The sequence below is a fragment of the Lissotriton vulgaris genome, chromosome 7, assembly GCF_964263255.1.
Source record: "Lissotriton vulgaris chromosome 7, aLisVul1.2, whole genome shotgun sequence".
NCBI lineage: Eukaryota > Metazoa > Chordata > Amphibia > Caudata > Salamandridae > Lissotriton > Lissotriton vulgaris.
The window spans coordinates 1,549,126,367-1,549,146,818 of NC_141695.1; the positions used below are offsets into that span (position 1 = coordinate 1,549,126,367).

The 20,452-nt window shown below is 43.0% G+C and overlaps 1 protein-coding gene across 4 annotated transcripts in view; it reads left to right on the forward strand.

Moving 5' to 3' along the window:
- Positions 1-20,452, forward strand: part of BCAS1 (brain enriched myelin associated protein 1) — a 505,437-nt gene that overhangs the window by 360,485 nt on the left and 124,500 nt on the right. For all 4 annotated transcript variants that reach the window (XM_086932444.1, XM_086932445.1, XM_086932442.1 and 1 more), the window contains one exon: positions 17,165-17,200. In XM_086932444.1, the coding sequence (XP_086788570.1) occupies positions 17,165-17,200 (36 nt within the window). The remainder of the gene's footprint in view (positions 1-17,164; positions 17,201-20,452) is intronic.

A 20,452-nucleotide genomic window follows, 5' to 3' on the forward strand; every position in this document is an offset into this window, starting at 1 on the left:
GGCTTCACCTTGGGGGTGCCCAGGAGTGGGCACTTCACAGGGAAAAGCCAGGAAGGGTTCCACAGTGGTATGTGTACAAGCGCCTGAGATACCCCTTCGCGGGTCGATTCGGTGCGCTATACAAATACTAATACATTTACATATGGTTTTCTGCACCTCCAAAAATATTAGAAGTGCATAAAACAAAAGCTAATGGACGATACTGACTTACGTGCGAGAAGTAGGTGTACTCAAACTTCTCCCAAGACAACAAAAATCATTTTCATGCCTTTTAGTGCTAGGATGTCAGGATTGCCTTCTTTGTGTAGTTAAATCCTGCCCTGTAATCTCACACCAAGCAGGTAAAATGCCCATGCTACTCGAAAACACTCCTTCTGTATGCGTGAACGAAATATAACAAAGCTCAATGCCTGGAGCAAGACCAAAAACTCGTTTTCAATATCCTCTTTAACAATTTGAGCTCTTCGGCACATATGTACTTTTCTTGGTCTGTACAAACACTGTGATATTAAAAGAGGCCAACAGGAAGCAACACAGATATTCAGCACGCTGAAGTGTACTAAGCGGGAGAACAAATTCTCTTCATGTTCTGTATGTTGGTAGATCCACAGAATCAAAAGATTACATCTGTTCATCGTTGTAAGGCTATTTAAACTTGCCCAAACAAATCCTATGTGGAACTGAGTTCATTTACCTGAACAAATATTGTTATGTAGAACAATGTAGTGCAATTGAATGATTGAAAGGCATCTGTTTTCCTAAAATACGTGTAATTGTTCACTACTGATAGTTTATAAATTATATAAACATTGACATTTACTTCAGAGAAGTAATTCAGATAGACAGCTTTTTTTTGATTTAATGGATGGTGCTATCATTGTTTCTTGGGGTTGTTTTCAACACAACTACCAATGTCAAGGTGTTCTATTTTCTTCTATACATAATGTTTACAGTCTACACTATGACAATAGGGACATCATATTCCTGTCAAGATTTTCCTTTTAGAACATTGGCATCTAATAGCTGTGGGAGGCTGTAGTGTGCTATGCATGTGCTAACTCAGGGGGTTGAAGCGGACCCTCCGCCACTATGAAAGACAGTGACATAAAACCTACGAGCCACGGACACTTCTGGAATATAGGTCCAAACTTATCAGCTACAAAAAGACATCCTTAAAAGGAAGGCCGAATTCTATGAATCCAGGATCCTGGCCGCCAACAATAAACAAAAAGAAAGAAATTTTATAATTTTAAAAGACCTCAGCCAAAAGCAAATGCAAGAAGCCCCTACTAGTCAGGAACTATGTAATAAGTTCCTGATTTTTTTTCAGATAAAGTCAAGGATATCTTAATTAACATTCATAAAACTCCTACCAATCCACAGATCCTGGTAAGGGCAAAATCACACAAGAATATAATGGAATACTTTGCTCCACACTGTATCGAAGATTAAGTCGGGCTCACCTGTGGATCCCTGCCCCCCAAAGATTTTCAAACAAGCCCTGCCAGCGATTGAGGTAGCAGTCCTTTCCCTGGTTAATCGTTCTTTGGAAACAGGGATAATTCCCAGGAAATTTAAGGAAGCCAGAGTAATTCCATTACTCAAAAAAGTGGGAGCTGATACCACCATTATGAAAAATGTTAGACCCATCTCCCAACTCCCCTTTATGGCCAAAACAACATGTTCTTAAAACCTTATCAGGGTTTATGGAAGACCATCACTTACTTGGGAACAGGCAGGCTGGCTTCCGAGCCCACCATAGCATGGAGATAGTGATGTTGTCCATACTGGATGAAATCAGGTTCACGGCAGACCAAAAAAAGCTTGGTGCCCTGGTCCTTTTAGACCTGTCGGCAGTGTACGACACGGTCAATCATGATCAACTTCTGTCCAGAATCCAGGATATAGGCACTGATGGGACGATCCATCAGTGGATTGCCTCCTTCCTGATGGACTGCACCCAAGTAATTCAAATGGGTGATTGTGTGTCTGACAGAAGGCCCATAACCTGTGGAGTTCCCCAATGGTCCGCTTTATCACCACTTATGTTTAACATTTATTTGCGCCCTCTGGTGATGGACCTGGCCGGGATGGATTGTCAAGTGTTTAACTACGCTGACGACACCCAAATTATCTTACAAATCGAAAATACTCCCAAAGCCCATGCACGTGTACAAGACATTCTGAGATTCGTAGTAAGTTGGATGACTCTCAACTCACTAAAGGTCAACCCGGATAAAACTGAGGTGCTGGTCATTACTACGGATAACAACTCATGGTCCTATCAATTTTGGCCACAGGAGCTGGGAGACACTCCGTCTCCAGCACCAGTGGTAAAAAGCCTGGGTATAAAAATGTATGCTAATCTTTCCTTGTCTAACCAAATTTCCTCAGTTTTTGGGACAAGTGTGTTCCTACTAAGGCAATTGAGGAAACTTTCACCCATCCTCTTTTTCTCCACCATGCGAACGGTGGTGACAGCAATAATTTTGTCTTAGCTAGACTATGGCAATGCGCTTTATATTGGGTTACCGGATAATCTGCTAAACAAACTTCAGGTGGTAATGAATGACACAGGCATGTTGATTTTCAACTTTCCTAGATATACAAGAGCTGCCCCCTACTGCAAAAATGTAATTGGCTTCCTATTAAGCAAAGGACCAAATTCAAAGGACGTTGTATTGCCCATAAGGCTCAACATGGACAAGCCCCAAGGTAGATCAAAGAGTGCCTTGTGAAGTATGTCCCAAGCTGCTCTTTAAGCTCCTCAGCTCCTCCGCGGGGGAACCACCTACCCTGCCCACGGTTCAACCTCATGGAAAAAGGAGGGATGGCCTTCTCCATCTGCATTCCACAATTATGGAATAGACTCCCATCCCCTCTCCGATCTGAGAAGGTCCTCCTACCATTTAGGAAGAATTTTAAGACCCCCCCCTCTTCATTGAAGCCTGGGCTTAATTCCTTCAGTTAGGGGCCATACTCATCTGGGGGCACTGTAGCTTTCCTCTCATAGCGCTTAAAGACCTGACGGTATTAAGCGCTTTATAAATCACAATTAACAATTAACCGATACTTATAGAGGCAGTCGCAACCTAGAACATTACTTTGTTTTTCAGTCTCGGCTACAGACTGCTTTAGCCGCTGTTGACAGACGTTTTTTGCCAATAAAGCTAGAGTGAGATATGAGTCAGCTGTGTTTACACTACCAGCTGGCTTTGTTGTCTGTCTCAGTTGTGCTCTCCTGATACACTGGCTTTCCTCTCTATTTCTTTGGTTGTCCTGCCCAAGAGCAGTTTGTCTCACAGTGTTCTTACTGGATGAGTTGTATCCTTCCACTCATTGCTTGAGGAGATTAATTTACCCTAAAGACATCTGGATCTGACTCACTAGCATATGTTTTCTGAATAATCACAATAAAAAACATATTTGCATGTATAGAAAAAGGCTGTTTGTAGGTCCTCTTTCTCCATTCGTCTTTTCAAATGACAATCATGTTTTGCTTTCTCCCTCATTAATCACAAAAAAGTACCAGAGGGTCAAGAGTAAGACAGGCTAATTATCGAAGACAGTGAAGGTGTAACGCTCCCACTTGCCATATGACTGAAAGAGGAGTGATGTAGAACATGCCAGATCAAGATCAGTGTCTGGTCTCTGGCTCCCATCAGTCACCACTCGGAACCGCCCTTCATCATTTGGGGCTCCGAGGACCAACACTATACTAGATCTTGGTTCTCTAGCAGAAAGGAATTAACCTTCCTGTTAGTTAGTATGTGTTGGTATTATGGTCAAGACCATGTGTGTTGGTAAAGTAACTGACAGGGTTAAAAAGAGGGTGGTGTGCAGTGCAAAGAAATACCAAGGAAAATAATAAAGGGGGTAAGTAAAATTGGTTTTAAGGAGCAAAAGAATAATTTAATAGGGTATAGCTCCTAGCACCAATATTAAAAAATAGCCAAGACAGGGTAAAATCTATGACCTGTCTAGTGGTGTAACGTGGTCGACATGTTTCAGCAAAACCGGCCAATAGCCTTGCTTTCTTCAGGACCTTAAATGTACAGCTACTGCAAACAAAAATACCCAAAGTGACAAAAGTGTTACAAATAAGTGAAAATATAGTGTAGGAACGACACTGAAAAGTCACCTGAACCTCCAGGTGTGTCTGTTCCAGATCTTCTCACATAGTCAGCAGTGGGCTGGCTAGTAAGAAGTGTACACCTCACCCCGCCTGGCTGCGGCTCAGGACTGGTGAAGCACCGCTCTATCCGTCGGTACTTCCTAGCGGCATCAGGTGCTTTCTCCCTCCACATATTAAGTCAGCCTGCTTCAGGCTTTCCCTGCCTTTACTCTGATTAGCAGCCATCTGAAGATGTGCCCACCCCTTAAAAGGTAGTCTGATAGGACTAGAAGATGAAGGCACTTGTATTTACCGGTGAATTATAGTAAATATGTATATAAGGGTATGAGCAAAGTCTTCCACAGCAATGAGACTTTTTTTTCTAAAGCTACAGTATTGACTCATCAATTTAATATTGTAGCTTGTTGATTTAATCAGCAGCATCTAGATCACATGGCAACACTTACCCAGAGGTCTAAGTTGGAGGTACCCATTAATCTTGGGAGGTTAATGATACCATTAGCTCTTTGGCCAGGGGGAAGGCATCTGGTCCTGACCAGATACCTTTGGAGTTCTGTGCTAACTTCTTGCAGCATTTGGCTCCAGTGCTGAGGGACATGTTTAATTCTATTGATCTGTTGGATAGGGTTCCTGAGTCTCGAAAGGAGACAAACATTGTTATCTTTCCAAAAAAGGGGAACAATTCTATTGGTCATATTGCCCAAATTTGTTAATCAATGCTGACGCAAAGATCTACATTTGCATTCTTTCTAATCAGCTGTCTGTAATTATTGCGGATTTGGTTGACCCAAACCAGCATGGTTTTATCCAAGGCAGCGACATAACATTTCATATCAATACTGCTGTTACAACTCTGGAGGTAGCCTCGGTCGGGACTGGTACAATCAGGATGATAACATTTTGGACGCAGAGAAGGCCGTTGGTAGGGACTCCTGGCCCTTACTTTGAGGGGTTATGAAGGCATAGGCTTAGATCCAGTCTTTATCTCCAGAGACTGGTGTCTCTACTCAGGCCTTAAGGCTAGGATATTCAGTGTAAGGTAACTAACAGATCCAATTTCCATTGTTTGTGGTACCAGGCAGGGGTGTCCTATTTCCCCTTAGTTGTTTGCCCTCTCCATCAAACTGTTTATCCAGTCCCTCAAACAGACAGTAGAAAAACACCCCCTGAGACACCATAACTTTGAAGGGAGGAATGTAGCATATGCGGATGGGATAGCCATTTTGACCCATGGCCCGATTAGCGATCTACGTGTGGTAGTGGCAGAAGCCCAGTCTTTTAGGAAAGTCTCTAGTTATAAGTTAAACCAGGAGAAAACTCAGATTCTATCCAATGTAGCCTCTCCTGGCCAGGACAGTCGGTGGGTGAAGTCTCTGGTTTATCTTGGCATTACCATAACGATTAATACTCTTGAGATTTTGGAAAAGAACTACGGCAAGTTGTTTCAACATTCATCAAAAGTGTTTCTTAAATGGAACCGCTTGCATTTGGGGCTCATTGGCAGCTGTAATCTTATTAAAATGATTATCTTCCCTCAATATATTTATCTTTTTCTTTGCATCCCACGTTTTCTTCCGATTGCCTTTTTTTTATGAAACTGGAGGCATTATGGCTGAAGTTCATTTGATCTTATCGGAAGCCTTGGTGTAAGATCCAGCTCTTACAGCAATCTGAGGAAGGGGACGTTCAATCTCGGTTCTCACGTTCTATTATCTAGTGTCTTTCTTTTCAAGACTTCAGATGTTATTGGGATGGGCAATGGCCTCTGGGTCATATGTTTAGGGAGTTCCTCTTGTTGGGGAAATCTATAGCTCCCAGTATGGGCATAGTAGACACAATATATTGCAAGCAAACCCTGTTCAAGACTTTCAAAGTTTTCCATCTTATCCGAGTTTTTCTTTAAGAGAATATTCAAAGGCATTATCCAGTTCAAAAAGAGAGACAGGGGCGTCCCCACGAGAAAACAGTCTAAGACTGTATTTCACACCTAATGTATGGACTCCAGGGTGAATATTCTATTTACAAAGAGACATATGTATAGAGCATGCCAATAATACGGCGGGAAAGGTAAAGTTACAGAGATTTTTCTTCGATTACTATCTGTGTATGTTTAAGAAGAATTATTTGTTTGTGCTTTTCTATTTTCCCATATCCCTACAGATGCCAATTCTTATAGGAGAAAGCCTGACCTTATAATCAATTCATACATCCATATTCAGATCGACAATTTTTTATGATGGTTAACACAATGAACACAAGAGTTAATGTTAAAAAAGGATATACACAAATCATAGTTTAAAAATAATTTAAAAAAGAAAGTTTACCACACCATGAGTTACTCTGTTACACATTTATTATACATACAAATTTTAAAATTTCATCATTACAAAATATACAATTATTTAAGAGAACAATGTTAGCACATTTGCATAGAAAACATTAAAAACAAAGAATCACAGATCGACGCGGCGTTTCGGTTTCTTGTATGTCTACCTTCTTCAGGACAGATTCTACATGAATTTAAAAAGATTTAAAAACACAGAGTTACTCTAAGTTGCATTGGTGCAGACCGTTACTTATTCACAATTATGAATAATCACAAACGTGGTAACTAAAGCTTCATTTTTAGGCATCTCTAGAACAGAGGGCTTCATTTTTTAGCACAAACTTTTCAGTTACATCTTACTGGTAATGTTTTCACACTGTTAGATTTCAAAGGCACGTTTCTTTTGAAAACATTAATTTAGGAAACATATTACGCAATCCCTCTCTACTTATACACTTACAACAAAACTATCCAGTTCAACCAGCTTATAAACTTGGGCTACAACCCCAATTTTCCCTATTATAGTCATGAGGAAAGGCTAATCTCCTAACTTTAGGCTAACTATTTAATGGTGTAGTTGTATCCTCATTTGGTAATCTACAGTAACAGGTTTTTTAGATATCTTAGATGAATCATTTTATCTTCAGCCTTAAGAAATAGGTTCTGTGTTGTATGGACAAGGTTGCCTCCGACATATTAGGAATGCCCAGGTCAAATGAATTATCAGGCTGGTCGATAAGTCAATCTATCTATCATTTTATAATCAGTTGGCTGACCAGTTTAAGTGAGGGCCAGTAAGCAGATGGAGTTCCCTGCTTAACATGGTAGTCACTTGTGCTGACCTTCGTTATAGTAATCTGTTGTTTCATTCAGCCTCTGATGTATCCTGTATTCAGGTACATCATCTCAAATGTATTAATGACTGGTATTACGCCCTGCATTGCCTCTTCATTAGGAAGCTTCGGCTGGACGATCATTGCACAGAATTGGGCACTTGCCCTTTATGTTTTATAAATATCGAAAATTTGTTATAGTTATAAATTCTGTGATGTATTTATATGTGTGGTGAATTTACAGATCCATTTTGGATATAATAATTTTACTGCTTATATTTATTGCTGGCCACTTTATAATTGAAGCTTGCAAGTCTGATATACCTATAGTCTGTTGTTGCTTTTTATGAATTAGTAGGAGGAGCATTTTTTCAATTCACCACAGTATTTAATCACGTTTTGTCTTGGGCATGTCATGTGATCAAGATCGGGTTTACCCGGTCGAAACGCGTCATGCTGCTGTCTTTGGAAAATAAAGCACTGCATCTTTGATAACCTACCGAGTGGTCAGTACCTGATTTCGCGATAGCAGCGTTGTTTCAGGATTGTGGAATATATATATAAATTGTATATAAGTGTATTTATTTGTCGCGAGGGCGACAAATAAATACACTTTTGGTCTGCACGAGTCTCGTCCTGGTGGTCTTTTCTGCCTGGGAGGTAAATATATATATATATATATATATATATATATATATATATATATATATATATATATATATCGTTTTTTTTCCCAGCAAACGACCTCCTTCCAGGCCACATTACGAGGTGCACACTGGTGGTTAAATCATACTTAACTTTATTTTCCACTCAGCAACAACACCGACAGACGCGCTTCGGCTACACGCCTTTGTAAAAAAAAAATACAAAAGTATATAGGACTTCTGGCAACGACGATGGTAATTTGCTAGTCTCCGACATGGACCTGACGATGGAACTTCAAATAACGCTCGAAGTGGCTCAGGGGACTTTAATAGCCGACCTCTAGAACTGGCTAAAGAACAAAATGTGGACATTTCGAAAACTGTGAGCACTGAATTCAAACCCAAATCGAGATTTACCCCCCTAAATATGAGAGACTCTGTTGATATTTTTCATGAGTTGGTGGTCAATGATCTTAAAAATCTTGAGAAATGTACAAGTGTGCAACATAAAACATTTACCAAACAGGAAAAGGAGTACTTTGCTTTAGTCAACAAATTGAAATCTAACAACAGTTGCATTGTCCGCGATGCAGACAAAGGGGGCAATGTCGTCCTATGGGACAGGGAGCAGTATTTGTGTGAAAGTTATAAACAACTCAACAATAAGAACAACTATGTAAAAGTCAATGAAAATGTTATGAATGATAACTTTGATAAGTATAATACACAGCTACACGGATGGCATAGGCAAAACCTAATCTCCAAAGAAGAGTTGCAATCCCTGAGAGTGAGTAACCCAGTAACACCGGTGTTCTATTTAATCCCTAAGGTGCATAAATGCCCGACCAACCCCCCAGGGAGACCCATAATATCTGCAATTGGGGGGGCACTAGAGTACACCTCTAAATTCATTGACTCTTTCCTCTGTCCCTTGGTTAAACAACTTCCATCCTATGTCCAAGACTCAGGAGATTTCCTGCGTAAGATCTATGACCTACCATGGGAAGATGACTATCTCCTCATGACAATCGACATCACTACACTCTACACCAGCATTAAACATGAAGATGGCCTAAGGGCCCTCAAGCATGCATTGCGGGCCAGACCAATCAATCTATGGCTACATTCACAAATGCTGGTGGAGATGGCGGCAGTTTGTCTTAACAACAACTTCTTCCTCTTTGAGTCTATTCTCTACAAACAAATATGTGGTACCGCGATGGGCACCTGCTTCGCCCCCAGCTATGCTAATTTGTATATGGGCTGGTGGGAGGAGCAGGTGGTCCGAGCGGAGTGCCACATTGAATGGAGGGACAACATACTACAGTGGAGTCGTTACATCGACGACCTATTTGTGGTATGGAAGGGTACTGAGACCAGTGCTAGAAACTTTGTAAGTAAGATCCAGGCCAACAATCTTAACCTCAAATTTACTAGTGAAATCAGCTCTACATCATTGAATTTCCTAGATCTAACGATCTTTGTTAAAGATGGCCGGCTGCACTCCCAGCTTTTCAGAAAACCCACAGCAGGGAATACACTGCTACACGCAGACAGTTTCCACCCAAACAGCCTCATTAGAAGTATTCCTTATGGGGAAAGTCTGCGTGTTATACGCAATTGCAGTGACCCTGTAGGCCAGATAAAAGAGCTCAATACCCTTGAGAAAAGATTTAAAGCTAGAGGGTACTCACAATCTAACATCTCAAGTGCGATACGTAAGGCTAAAATGAGAAGCAGAGAGGAAATTCTCTTCAAGAATCCCCCAAAGGACAGAGTAGAAGAACGCCCTGTAAATAAAATCAGAATGATCACTACTTATAACAAACAACATAAGGCAGTGAGGGGGATCATCAGCAAGCATTGGCATCTCATAGCCAACGATCCGGTCCTTGAAGATTTTGTAAAAAAGAGGCCTGAGATCACTTTCAGAAAAGCCAAGTCCTTCAAACAGATGTTAGTGTCCAACGTGCTGCCGGCAATCCCCCAGAAACAAAAGAGTGGGATAGATTGGCTGAAAAGGAAACCTGGCTTCATTAAATGCTCTAAATGCAAAGCGTGCACCGCCGGAGTTAATACCCGCACTTACCAAACTGGAATTTCCAAAAGATTGAAATCCATAAAAGGTTTCTTTAGTTGTAAAACGGACTATGCTGTCTACGTGCTCCAATGCCCATGTGGGCTTAGGTACGTGGGCAGTACAATCTACCCAGTTCACATGCGCATCCTGCAGCATATGCGAGCCATCAAGCACGCAGATCCAGCCTACCCGGTAGCCCGGCATTTTGAGACATTTCACAATCAGGATGTAGCAGGGCTGTGTTACTTTGTTATTGACTCCATCCCTAACAGCATGCGGGGCGGGGATCGCTTACAAAAGTTGAGACGGTTGGAGTCCAGATATATTCTGGAACTCAACGCCAAGGCCCCCGGGGGTCTAAACCTGGAAGAAGACTTGAAAACACACCTATAGAAAGGGGCGTATAGTTGGTGTGAGAAAAGTCTTAGTCTACATTTGTAATTATGCTCTATGGTTGATGTACAAAACCAAGGTAAAAGGAAGGGGGTCGGCCCAGGATTCCCGCTCCTACAATGAAGAAGTTTTTACTTGCACATATGATTTAAGGGTGGCATATTTCTCTTTCGGGTACACGGTGGAAACTGTCATTCACATTTGCCAACTGGGGCGGTATTTTTTGCAAAGTTTTTTGCAAAGTCTATTGCACTATGAAAAGTTACCAATGGTATAAGATTTGCCAATGACACTTGCCCACTTGGGTGTAATTCCATGGACTGTTAAAGATAATATGTCATAGTCCGATGTGTTTCATTTAATCGCTATTTGAGATTAAGATGCATAAATGTCATTTGATGCCGTATAATTTGACTAATTTTCTGTGCTTTGACATTTGTTCCTGATTACTAGTTTTTGAATTTGTGTAATGGAATGAACTATAAGTCTTTTTTCCATTTCCTTACCTGAAAAGTTGTTTCCGTTCACGTGACCCAGCACTTTTGCACTTTAAAATGGCGACTGTTTGTATTGTATCTTCGGTGAACAAGCCTGCTGGTCAGGCGAAACGCGTCCGGGGTTTGACAAATAAACTCAATTTGTCTGGTACATGGTCTCGCCAACGTGTGGTTTTTCTACTCGTTTGTGGAAATTTTTAAAAGACCCGGCATCGGAGGTCTTTGATTCAGGCGAGACACCGGTTGGTCTGGAGGCGGTGACGAATTTCCGAGGCAAGGAGGAAAGAAGATATATATATATATATATATATATATATATATATATATATATATGTATTCCCTACTGGCGGTCACCAGTAGGTAGTTAAAGTTAGGACTTTGTTTCTATTCAAAAAGCATTTTTTCTTTTCCCAATAACTTTGGCGCCGGTTGACGAATCTCTGGGAAATTTTAAAAACTTGTAGGGTGCTCCGGTCAGCTCCTATCTTTAAAGTTTCGGGGTGATTCGGCAAGGGGGGGCCGAGAAAAAAGGGGGTCCCAAAATGTGTTTTCAACTTTAGACATGGCTGCAGCCCAAACTGCTGATCTGAATTACACCAAATTTGTCACAAAGGTAGCCCTTGTTTCAGAAAGAACTCTTTTGTTAAATGGTGTAAATCTGTTCAGTAGTTCCTGAGAAATTCAAGAAAAAGAGGTGAAAAAAATCAATTTCCCATAGTAACCCTAGACACGGCTACAGCTCGAACTGCTGAACAGAATTACACCAAATCTGGCAGAAAGATAGTGCTTGGTTCAGAAAGCACTCTTTTTCTTAAATGGTGTGAATCTGTTCAGTAGTTGCTGAGCAAAAGTTTCGATATATACAGGCATGGAGGATCCGCGCACCCTGTCGATCGTGAGCAGCATTCTAATTGGTTGTCAACACTTCAAACCAGGAAGTGTTGGTAGCCATCTTGTGCCTTGGTAGAGCTGAGGCACAAGAAAACAGTAAAACAAAGGCGCAAAACAAGAAAAGCGGGCAGGGTAGAAACACCCTGACCCCCTAGACCTGCTTAGGGGCTCCCACAAGAACCCCATGGACATAAAAAGCATTTTTTGTTTAAATAAATCGGCGAAATGCGGAGTCGGTCAGCGGATCTGGCCCCGAAAATAAAAAAACGAAGCACAGGCTCCTGAGCGTTGTTAATAATTAGCCCCCAGGTTGGTCAAGTCCCGGAGGCATGCCAAAAAATGATTGCAGGGACCCAAGGGGACCCCCGCAAGCCCTGGGGACCGCCACCCCCGGGGCTTCCTATAAATATTTGCGGGGGCGCAAAGCCCCCTCATAGCCTTGGGACCGCCACCCCCCGGGGCTTCTTTTTTAATCTGTGGGGGGCCTCTAAGGCCCCCCCAAGCCCTGGGGAACGCCATCCCTGGGGTTTTTTATTAATTATTTTGTGGGGGCACACGGCCACCCCGCTGCCCCGGGGACCGCCACCCCGGGGCTTTTTATAAAAAAATAAATACACCTGTGTGAGGGGGCCATGCAGCCCCACTCATGGATCCAATGATGGCCCTGGGGACCTCCACCCCCCCCAGGGCCAGCTCCTGCAGTGTCTCATGGTGCCCACCCCGGGACACTGCTGTTCAAACAACTGTCACTGCAAATTTCTTTGCTTCATTGAAGCGAGAGCAGGGAAACCTGCTCTCGCTTTAATGAAGCAAAGCAGATTGCTTTTCCATGTGGGGAGCTGCATGTTAGCAGCTCCCTAAGTGGAAAAGCAATGCTGGCTCCCGCAGGACGCAGGGAGCCGGCAGGGACCGTGGGGGCATTGGGGCTCCCCCCACGGTCCCCAAAGGAGAGGGCCATCCCCAGGGAATGGGGTCCCCGGGGCTAGGAGTGGCCTGGGAGGAGGACAACATGGCCCCCTCCCTGTTTATTTTTTTATATAAAAAAATGGAGAGGCCAGGCTCCAGGAGATGGGGTACTCGGGCCACTATTTGGCCTGAGATGGGGAGCCATGCAGCCGCTCTCACAACAAATAAAAAGGATGGCCAGACCTGGGGGGTGGGGTCCTCAGGGCCAGACGTGGCCTCGGAGGGGGGCCACGCAGCCCCCCTCCCACTCAAAAAAATAATAAATTTAAGGTGGGGCCCGGGAATGGGGTCCACAGGGCCAATAGAGGCCTTAGGAGGAGGCCCATGCAGTCACCCTTCCTATAAAAAAACTATATATTTGGCCACGCCCTGGCGAACCCACAGGAGGGGGGTCCACGCGGCCCCCTTCCTGTTCCTTTGGTTTTTTTTTTTTAAAGAATATGCCCCTGGGTGATGGAGTCCCCAGGGCCCAAAAAAGGTGAAAGAAGGGGGGCCACACAGCCCCCCTTCTTAAATAAATAAATAAATGACCGAGATTGTGGCAGAGGCCCTGGTCCCTTCTGCAAACACCATCTGTGGTGCATTTTAAATTGGGGAATTAATTCCCCTTCAATACTGGGGGTCCCTGGGGGCCAACTAGCCCACCAGGTACCTCCAGTAAGCGCCACAGGTCTGTGTTGCAGAGAGGTGGTCCAGGCCATGGCCCTTTTTACACCTCTCTGCAACGCAGCTTTGTGGCGCCTGAGGTGACATGTGTGCAAACACGCCCTGTGGCACATTTTAAGTTGGGGAATTAATTCCTCTTTAATCCTGAGGGTCCCTTGGGGTCAACTAGTCCACCAGGTACTTCCAGTAAGCGCCACAGAGCTGCTTGCAGATAGGTGTAAAAAGGGGCTTGGCCTCCGAACACCTCTCTGCAATGCAGCTCTGTGACGCTTACTGGAGGTACCTGGTGAGCTAGTTGGACCCCAGGGACCCTCAGGATTCAAGGGGACTTTATCTCCCAACTCAAAATGTGCCACGGGGTATGTTTGCACAGTGATGAAGGGAGGGGGTGGGGCCTGAGGTGACATGTGTGCAAGCGGAATTCCTGAGAGTTGTTTGGACTCCCAGCACCCTTTCTCCACCACTCTGCAAACTCGACTACTAGTTAAAGTAGCATAATTCTGCACCTCTGACTTAGAGGTAGTTTTAATCCCCCTGCCCTATTATGTACTAGGGCCTTACATAGGAGGTCATGCTAATCACAGGGTTACCCCAACACATAGTGTTCCCTAGTGTATGTAGGTGTTTTCACTGTATTTTAAGTGTCTTTTAGCATATCACTGGCTCTAGGCCTGGTTAGTCAGAGTCAGTTACCACCAGTACCCGTCAGAAAAAGTTGTGGGCACACAATGATTTTGCAACACGGCCTCTTTCTGCTCCTCTGTTGGTTCTTTCTGCACATGTCTTGCTTCTTCCTGCACTTTTCTTCGTCTTTGTGGACTACTGTTGCTTCTTTTTGCATTTTTTTTGCTTCGTTCTGTGCGTTTTTTCTTCTTTCTTCAAATATCCTACCTCTGTAGGCATAGTTAGAAACGATCATTTAAAAAACCTTTGAAATTCACTTTAAAAAACCATAGGTTTCAGGCATGTTATAGTTCGAAATTAGCATTTAAAAAACTTTTGAAATTCACTGAAATAACCATAGGTTTCAGGCATGTTATAGTTAGAAATTAGCTTATAAAAATCCTTTGAAATTCACTGAAAAAACATAGGTTTCAGGGGTGTTATAGTTAGCTAGACATTTCACTTGTAGAAAACCATAGAAATTCCTCCGTTATAGTTAGTTCTGCTAACTATAACTCACGCGCCCACAATGCACTGCTGAGGATGTCACATATTACATCATTAATGACATGATCAGTGACATCACTGATGACATCTCAAATGACATCACTGATGACAAATTTTGCCAGGAAGCTAGATCTTGGTATGCAGATTGTGCTTTTAGCGATTTGGTGTAAATCTGTTCAGATTTTTTGAGAAATTACAGTTAAAAAACATATATAGATAGCTGGATGGTTGCGTCTGCAATAGGCTCGAGAGACTTTGGTAGGTGTGCCTGTTTCAAAATAGAGCATTCTGATTGGCCTAGGGAGGTTTTATTCCCTTGGGACATCTCACTCCAATGTGCGCCAGACTCCCACAGGAGCCAGCACTCTCATTAGCTGCCTACAACATGAGCAGCCATTACAGGGCTCAGGGACATGTTAAAACATTTTTTAAATATGTCTATTCGGGGGCAGGGTAGGGATACCCAGATCACCTAGGCCCCACTAGGACATGTAGGTGTACCACCCATAGGTCCAAAAACAGCGGGCACTTTGTTTTATCAGTGGAATGCGACCTCCCTCCCCTGGCCTGTATAGGCCCCAGGAAGCCCAACCCCTGGGCTGAAATTATAAAATATATGGGGTGGGTGGATGTGAGGCCCCCTTCCTGAACCATCACAGCCCCTTGGGAACCATCTTCAGGGCCAAAATGATTGAATATGGGGAGGGGAGACGTGCGTCCCCCTCCCTGAGCACCTTAGATCCCAGGGAGCCCACCTGCAGGGCTGAAATTATTTAATATGGGAAGGGGCTGTGAAACCCAACCTCTCTGACCCATCACCAGCCCCTGGACCTGGAGCTCACCTCCAGGGCCGGATTGATTGAATACGAGGAGGGGACGTGCGCCCCCACTCCGTTAGCCATCATATGCCAGTTGGTGCCAACCCCAGCATCGAAATTTATCAGAAAGGGTGAGGGTGCCAAACACCCCCCTTTCCGAGCAATTAATATCCACGGGGACCCCATCCCTCAGGGCTGGCTCACTAACTATGTCCCAGTGAGCCACTCTCAGGACATAGCGGTTTCCCTGCTCACACAGGCACGGGCAGAGGAAGACTGTATTTACTCCCACTTGGCAGGAGCATTTTATATCTCCCACTGTGAAAATGCTCAGCTTAGAGTTTGCCTGCCTGTACTGATGCAGGCAGGGAAACAGGTCAAAATATTGTCCCCACCCAGAGGAAGTAGCATAAGTAACTGCTCCCTGCCAACGGGAGCAATTCCTGCTCCCGCTGCATTTGGGGAGCCAGCTGGGGCATGTGGCCCTAGAGCTCCCCGCTGCCCCAACAATGTATGGTGAGGGCCGTGGATGGGTACCTGGGCACCCACTGATAATAATGCGGGCCCTTGGAGATGGGGTACCCGGGGCTGGAAAAAGGCTCAAAGAGGGTGGGCAAACAGCCCCCTCCCCTTATTTTAAGTAGTGGCCCTTAGGGCTAGGGGCTGGGGTCTGTGGAGCCTATCAAGGCTCAGTAAGGGGACAATGTAGCCCACTCCGCTTTCATTGAAAAAAGTCCCTGTGGGAGGGGGTCCCCAAGGCATAACAAAGCTAGGGGAGGGGGCACAAGCCTCTTGTCCTTAAATTGGAAAAAAACACTACCCTGGGGAATGGGACCCTCAGGACCTAACAAGGCTCAGGGAGGAGGGCCACATGGCCCCCTTCCCCTTTACCTAAAAAAACTGCCATTTGGCAGGAGGTCCGCGGGGTCTAAAAAGGCTCAGGAGGGGGACATGCGGCTCCCTCCCTATAATAAGTAAAGGCCTTGTGCATTGGGGTCCCAGGGTCTAAAGAGACTCAGTGAGGTAGGGTTGTGCAGCCCCATCCACTTTTTTGTTTGTTTCCGCTCCAGGGGTGGGCTCCCTGAGGCCTATAATGGGTTGAGGAGGTGGGCCAGTCAATTTCCTGCAGTGGATATCGATAGTTAACTCATATATGCTGCATATGATATTTATGTGTAATTGCATGGTGCTCTTTATGTCAAGTTAAACAATTTCTCCTATTTATGTGTAGCATATGCACACTCTTGTACAGCACTAGAACCCCTCAGTGCCTGGTTCTTACTGGTAAAAAAACATTTCCAAGAGAGTTAAATAAAATATAGGTCTAATGCAAATGTAAAAGAGACGATTGCTACCTACTGAACGAGCGTATTTATTGTTTTTCTGCAGAAATGTAGAATGTGTGGATATTTTGCCAGCATTAATGACAAATATTTCGGTACATTACATATCAGTGGTAACCTTGACAGCTCTAACTTTTTAAACACAACTGGAGACAAAACCGAGCGCTTAGTGCAACATTGTTTCACACACAAAGTCAATCACGTCAAGAAGGCCAAAGCAGATGCAACAAAAGAAGCTGTCTTGCACGACTTCTGTGTTTAGTAAGGAAAAACAAGCAACTCGAGTAACAAACTGACTCAATTATATTGTACATGAAACAGGAGAAAGTATGTATTGTCGGGAAGTCAATTTCTAATACCAGGAAGTAAACATAATATTTTCTGTCTTTTTTTCTCCTGTAGTCCACAAAGGAAACCCAGCAAACACCTGGCCCTAATGTGAGTATTATGAGTGCAAATAACAGATATAAAAGTATTGCGAGATCCACCGCTTTTGAAGTGCTAAATTCGCTTGAATGATGGCTTGCATGGCAAAGACATTGTTATCTGCAAATAATTCACTGAGATCATCTTAACATCACAACATTTCAGAAACCTTGGATTTATAGCAGACTACCAGGGTCAACAAAGCCAGTCTGTTAGAAGGCAATAAACCCAATTTAAAAGGAGACAATAAGATCTCACTAATGAAGATACATGAGACTGAATGCTGGCCAGGCGTTTTTATGAGGTGGATGCAGGTAAATAATTACTCCCCGCTAATAGGGGTGGGTCTGATAAACAACCTCCCACCCTAAATCTCATCATTGGTGTCTTTAGAACTCTCTTGGGTGTGGGTAGGTTGAGTAGAACTTTTGTTTAGTGTCTCTGTAACTGTGCTTGTGTCTGTACTTCCTAAATGGGGAATAACACTGGTGTCCAACCTTGAAATGTTAGGCAAATGTATTGCTCTTTAATAAGTGAATATTGGCACTTATTGCATCGGTCCTCACCATGAATACCCAGTTTTGCAAGGTATTCCTCTCCCATTCACACCCCTTCTACGCACATATTCATATATTATGTGATCAGGGCTCTGGGCAGGTTGAAGAACGTAGATAATTATTTGAATAAATGAGTGTTTAGCAACTTCTTAAACAGATGTAGTTGCGTCATCCAAGACCACCATGGTGTGAGTTGGATATGTAGTGAGCAGTGGTGGTTATGTATCCAGTCAGAGTTGGACAAATGATTATTATACACCCCATTGATGATTGAAAACTTGGCTTTATTAGAATTTATCTTTACAGTAGTTTATTTTAAACAAATCAGACTCAATCCAAAACATATCAGACTCAATTCAAATCAAAATCCCAAACAAGCAGGTTGCTATTTCCAGATGGGCGAGATCTAAAGATCTTGTGGGTCTTTTCATGGAACTGTTAGTCCTCATTCTCTAAAGCAAGTAATTTGGTCAGAAATGCACACAGATCATAGCAGCAGTTCTTCCACTATTCCGCTAATAGATGCAGGAATTGTTCTCAGCATAGCAAACAAGGAGTCTATCACTACTTTTGGCTACAAACTTGATTTGAATGTCACTGGGTTAAAAATTGTTTTTCAAAGTCTTTTAGATAATCATTGAAATGGTCATTAATATATTCCACATAACGGCCCCAGAGTACCCAATCCCACTTTTGCTACAGCATGAGTTATTCTTTTTGACACGCAGATTGTGTCAGGTGAATTCTTCAATTGTCACTTGCAGACCAAAATCCAACAGTGTAGATGGATTTCCATGAGGAAAGAGCTCAGTTTTGCTCTCCAACTACACCAGTGTTTCGCCAGTTTAATCTAGTCCACGTCAAGGATATTCCAGCAGAGCACCTTCTGGTATTCCACCAGTAGAATGTCATACCATACAGAGCTGAGTAGCCAGAATGCCCGAGAAGTAAGATCCTAGTTAAACAATCCTAAACAATTTGCTTCCAATGGCTGGGCAAACAGTGCAGCCCAGCTCCGTCTACCCATCACAGGGATATTATATATAGTCACTTTGAAGTGCAAGCTGTGTATATGTTAATGACCCTGCTTAGCCCAGATGATTCAATTAGTGACTCTATCCACTCTAGCTTAAAAGTATGCACCACAGTATATTTCACATGGATTAAAAAGTAAAACATATTTGAGCAACAAATTACCAAAATATTCATTCAGAGAAATTCCGTCTGGCAAATCCGTTAGCTATATATCTGGGTTTATGCATTTCACTTTAGTCACGTTTAGGTGGGGATACAAATGAGATTCTGTTCCACTCACTTTAACTGAGAAACAGTGTTTACATCACATGTGGTACAACGCATGCTATTACAACGGGGTTGTTACAACGACTGCATTGTTACAACGCAAGCCATTTCATCGCAAGACGTTTCTACGACTTACTGTAGGGGGTGCGCTAAGCTAAAGAATAGTATAATTTACTATTCCAACACCTCCCCTACTGTTGCACACTCTGGAGTTGGAATAGTTAAATATACTATTCCTAAGCCCAGCGCGCCCCCTACAGCAAGTTGTAGAAACGACTTGCGATGTAATGGTTTGCGTTGTAAAAACACGGTCATTGTAACAACCGCATTGTAATCGCATTTGTTGAAGTGCAGGCGATGTATCATTGCATATTCATGCAACAAATGTCTCTGCTTTTGGATAAACCCAATATGAATATGCAGTAATTGTATCATGTCTGTTATTATTAGCTTACACAACTTAATCTTAGCATAATTTTCCTGGACAATAGATCTTAGGCCACAAAACTGGTCTAAAAGTCGGACTTTTGAACCCAAAAAACTGGAGATCAAGCAGCTGGCATTTATCAAGCAGCAGAGAAAACTAAAATATGGAACTAGTTTGCTGCTAAGCATGAGACGCTGTCAAAAACATCTACTGACTTTCATGCAGCTTCAGTGGCTCAAAGTTGATCATTGAAACCACTTCAAGGCTATTTGTATTTCCCAATGAGCCTCTTGAAAGCATTTTCTTGACTTTGCTAGCCTGAAGTGGCCTTGGTACCACACAAACCACCATGTACATCTCGGAGATCATTATGCGTCCAACGTTTTGTGGATCTGCATAAGGAAAAGTCGGACGCTCATTAGCCAACCTTTCATCAAAGCATAAAGCCAAATTCTTAAAAATCTCCATACCATTGAAAATCATCTTAAATTCAAACGAGGCCTAAAGTTACAGCTATTCCCAAAGTTGTAGGTCTCCCAATCCTGCACTTTCCCCCTCTCATTATTTAGTGCCATGAAACTTTGATGGAGAATGTATTCTCTAAAAAAAATTTAGCATTTCATACCTGCAGGCATTTCATAGGCAAAGTAAAAATCAATTTGCATAAATGCAATTTTCTCTCCTCTTGTTAAAAGGAAAATGTGCAACAATATAATCATGAATCCATAATAAGCTCCTGTGCATTTCATGGTTGATTCTTTCGTGGTTGGAATATTTGATGATCGTGCTCACAAAGAGGCCTGGGTGATTAGTTGAAAAAAAAGTGACCCACAAATCTTCACATCAGCATCCTTGCACATTACAGGTTATTTTAGGCTTAAGCTCTGATTTTTGACTGTAGGTCACCAAAAAGCTACAGGGGTAGAAATGGCTGCGCGGATGAAGAAGTAGCGCATGTTAGCCGCTAGTTATGCTAGA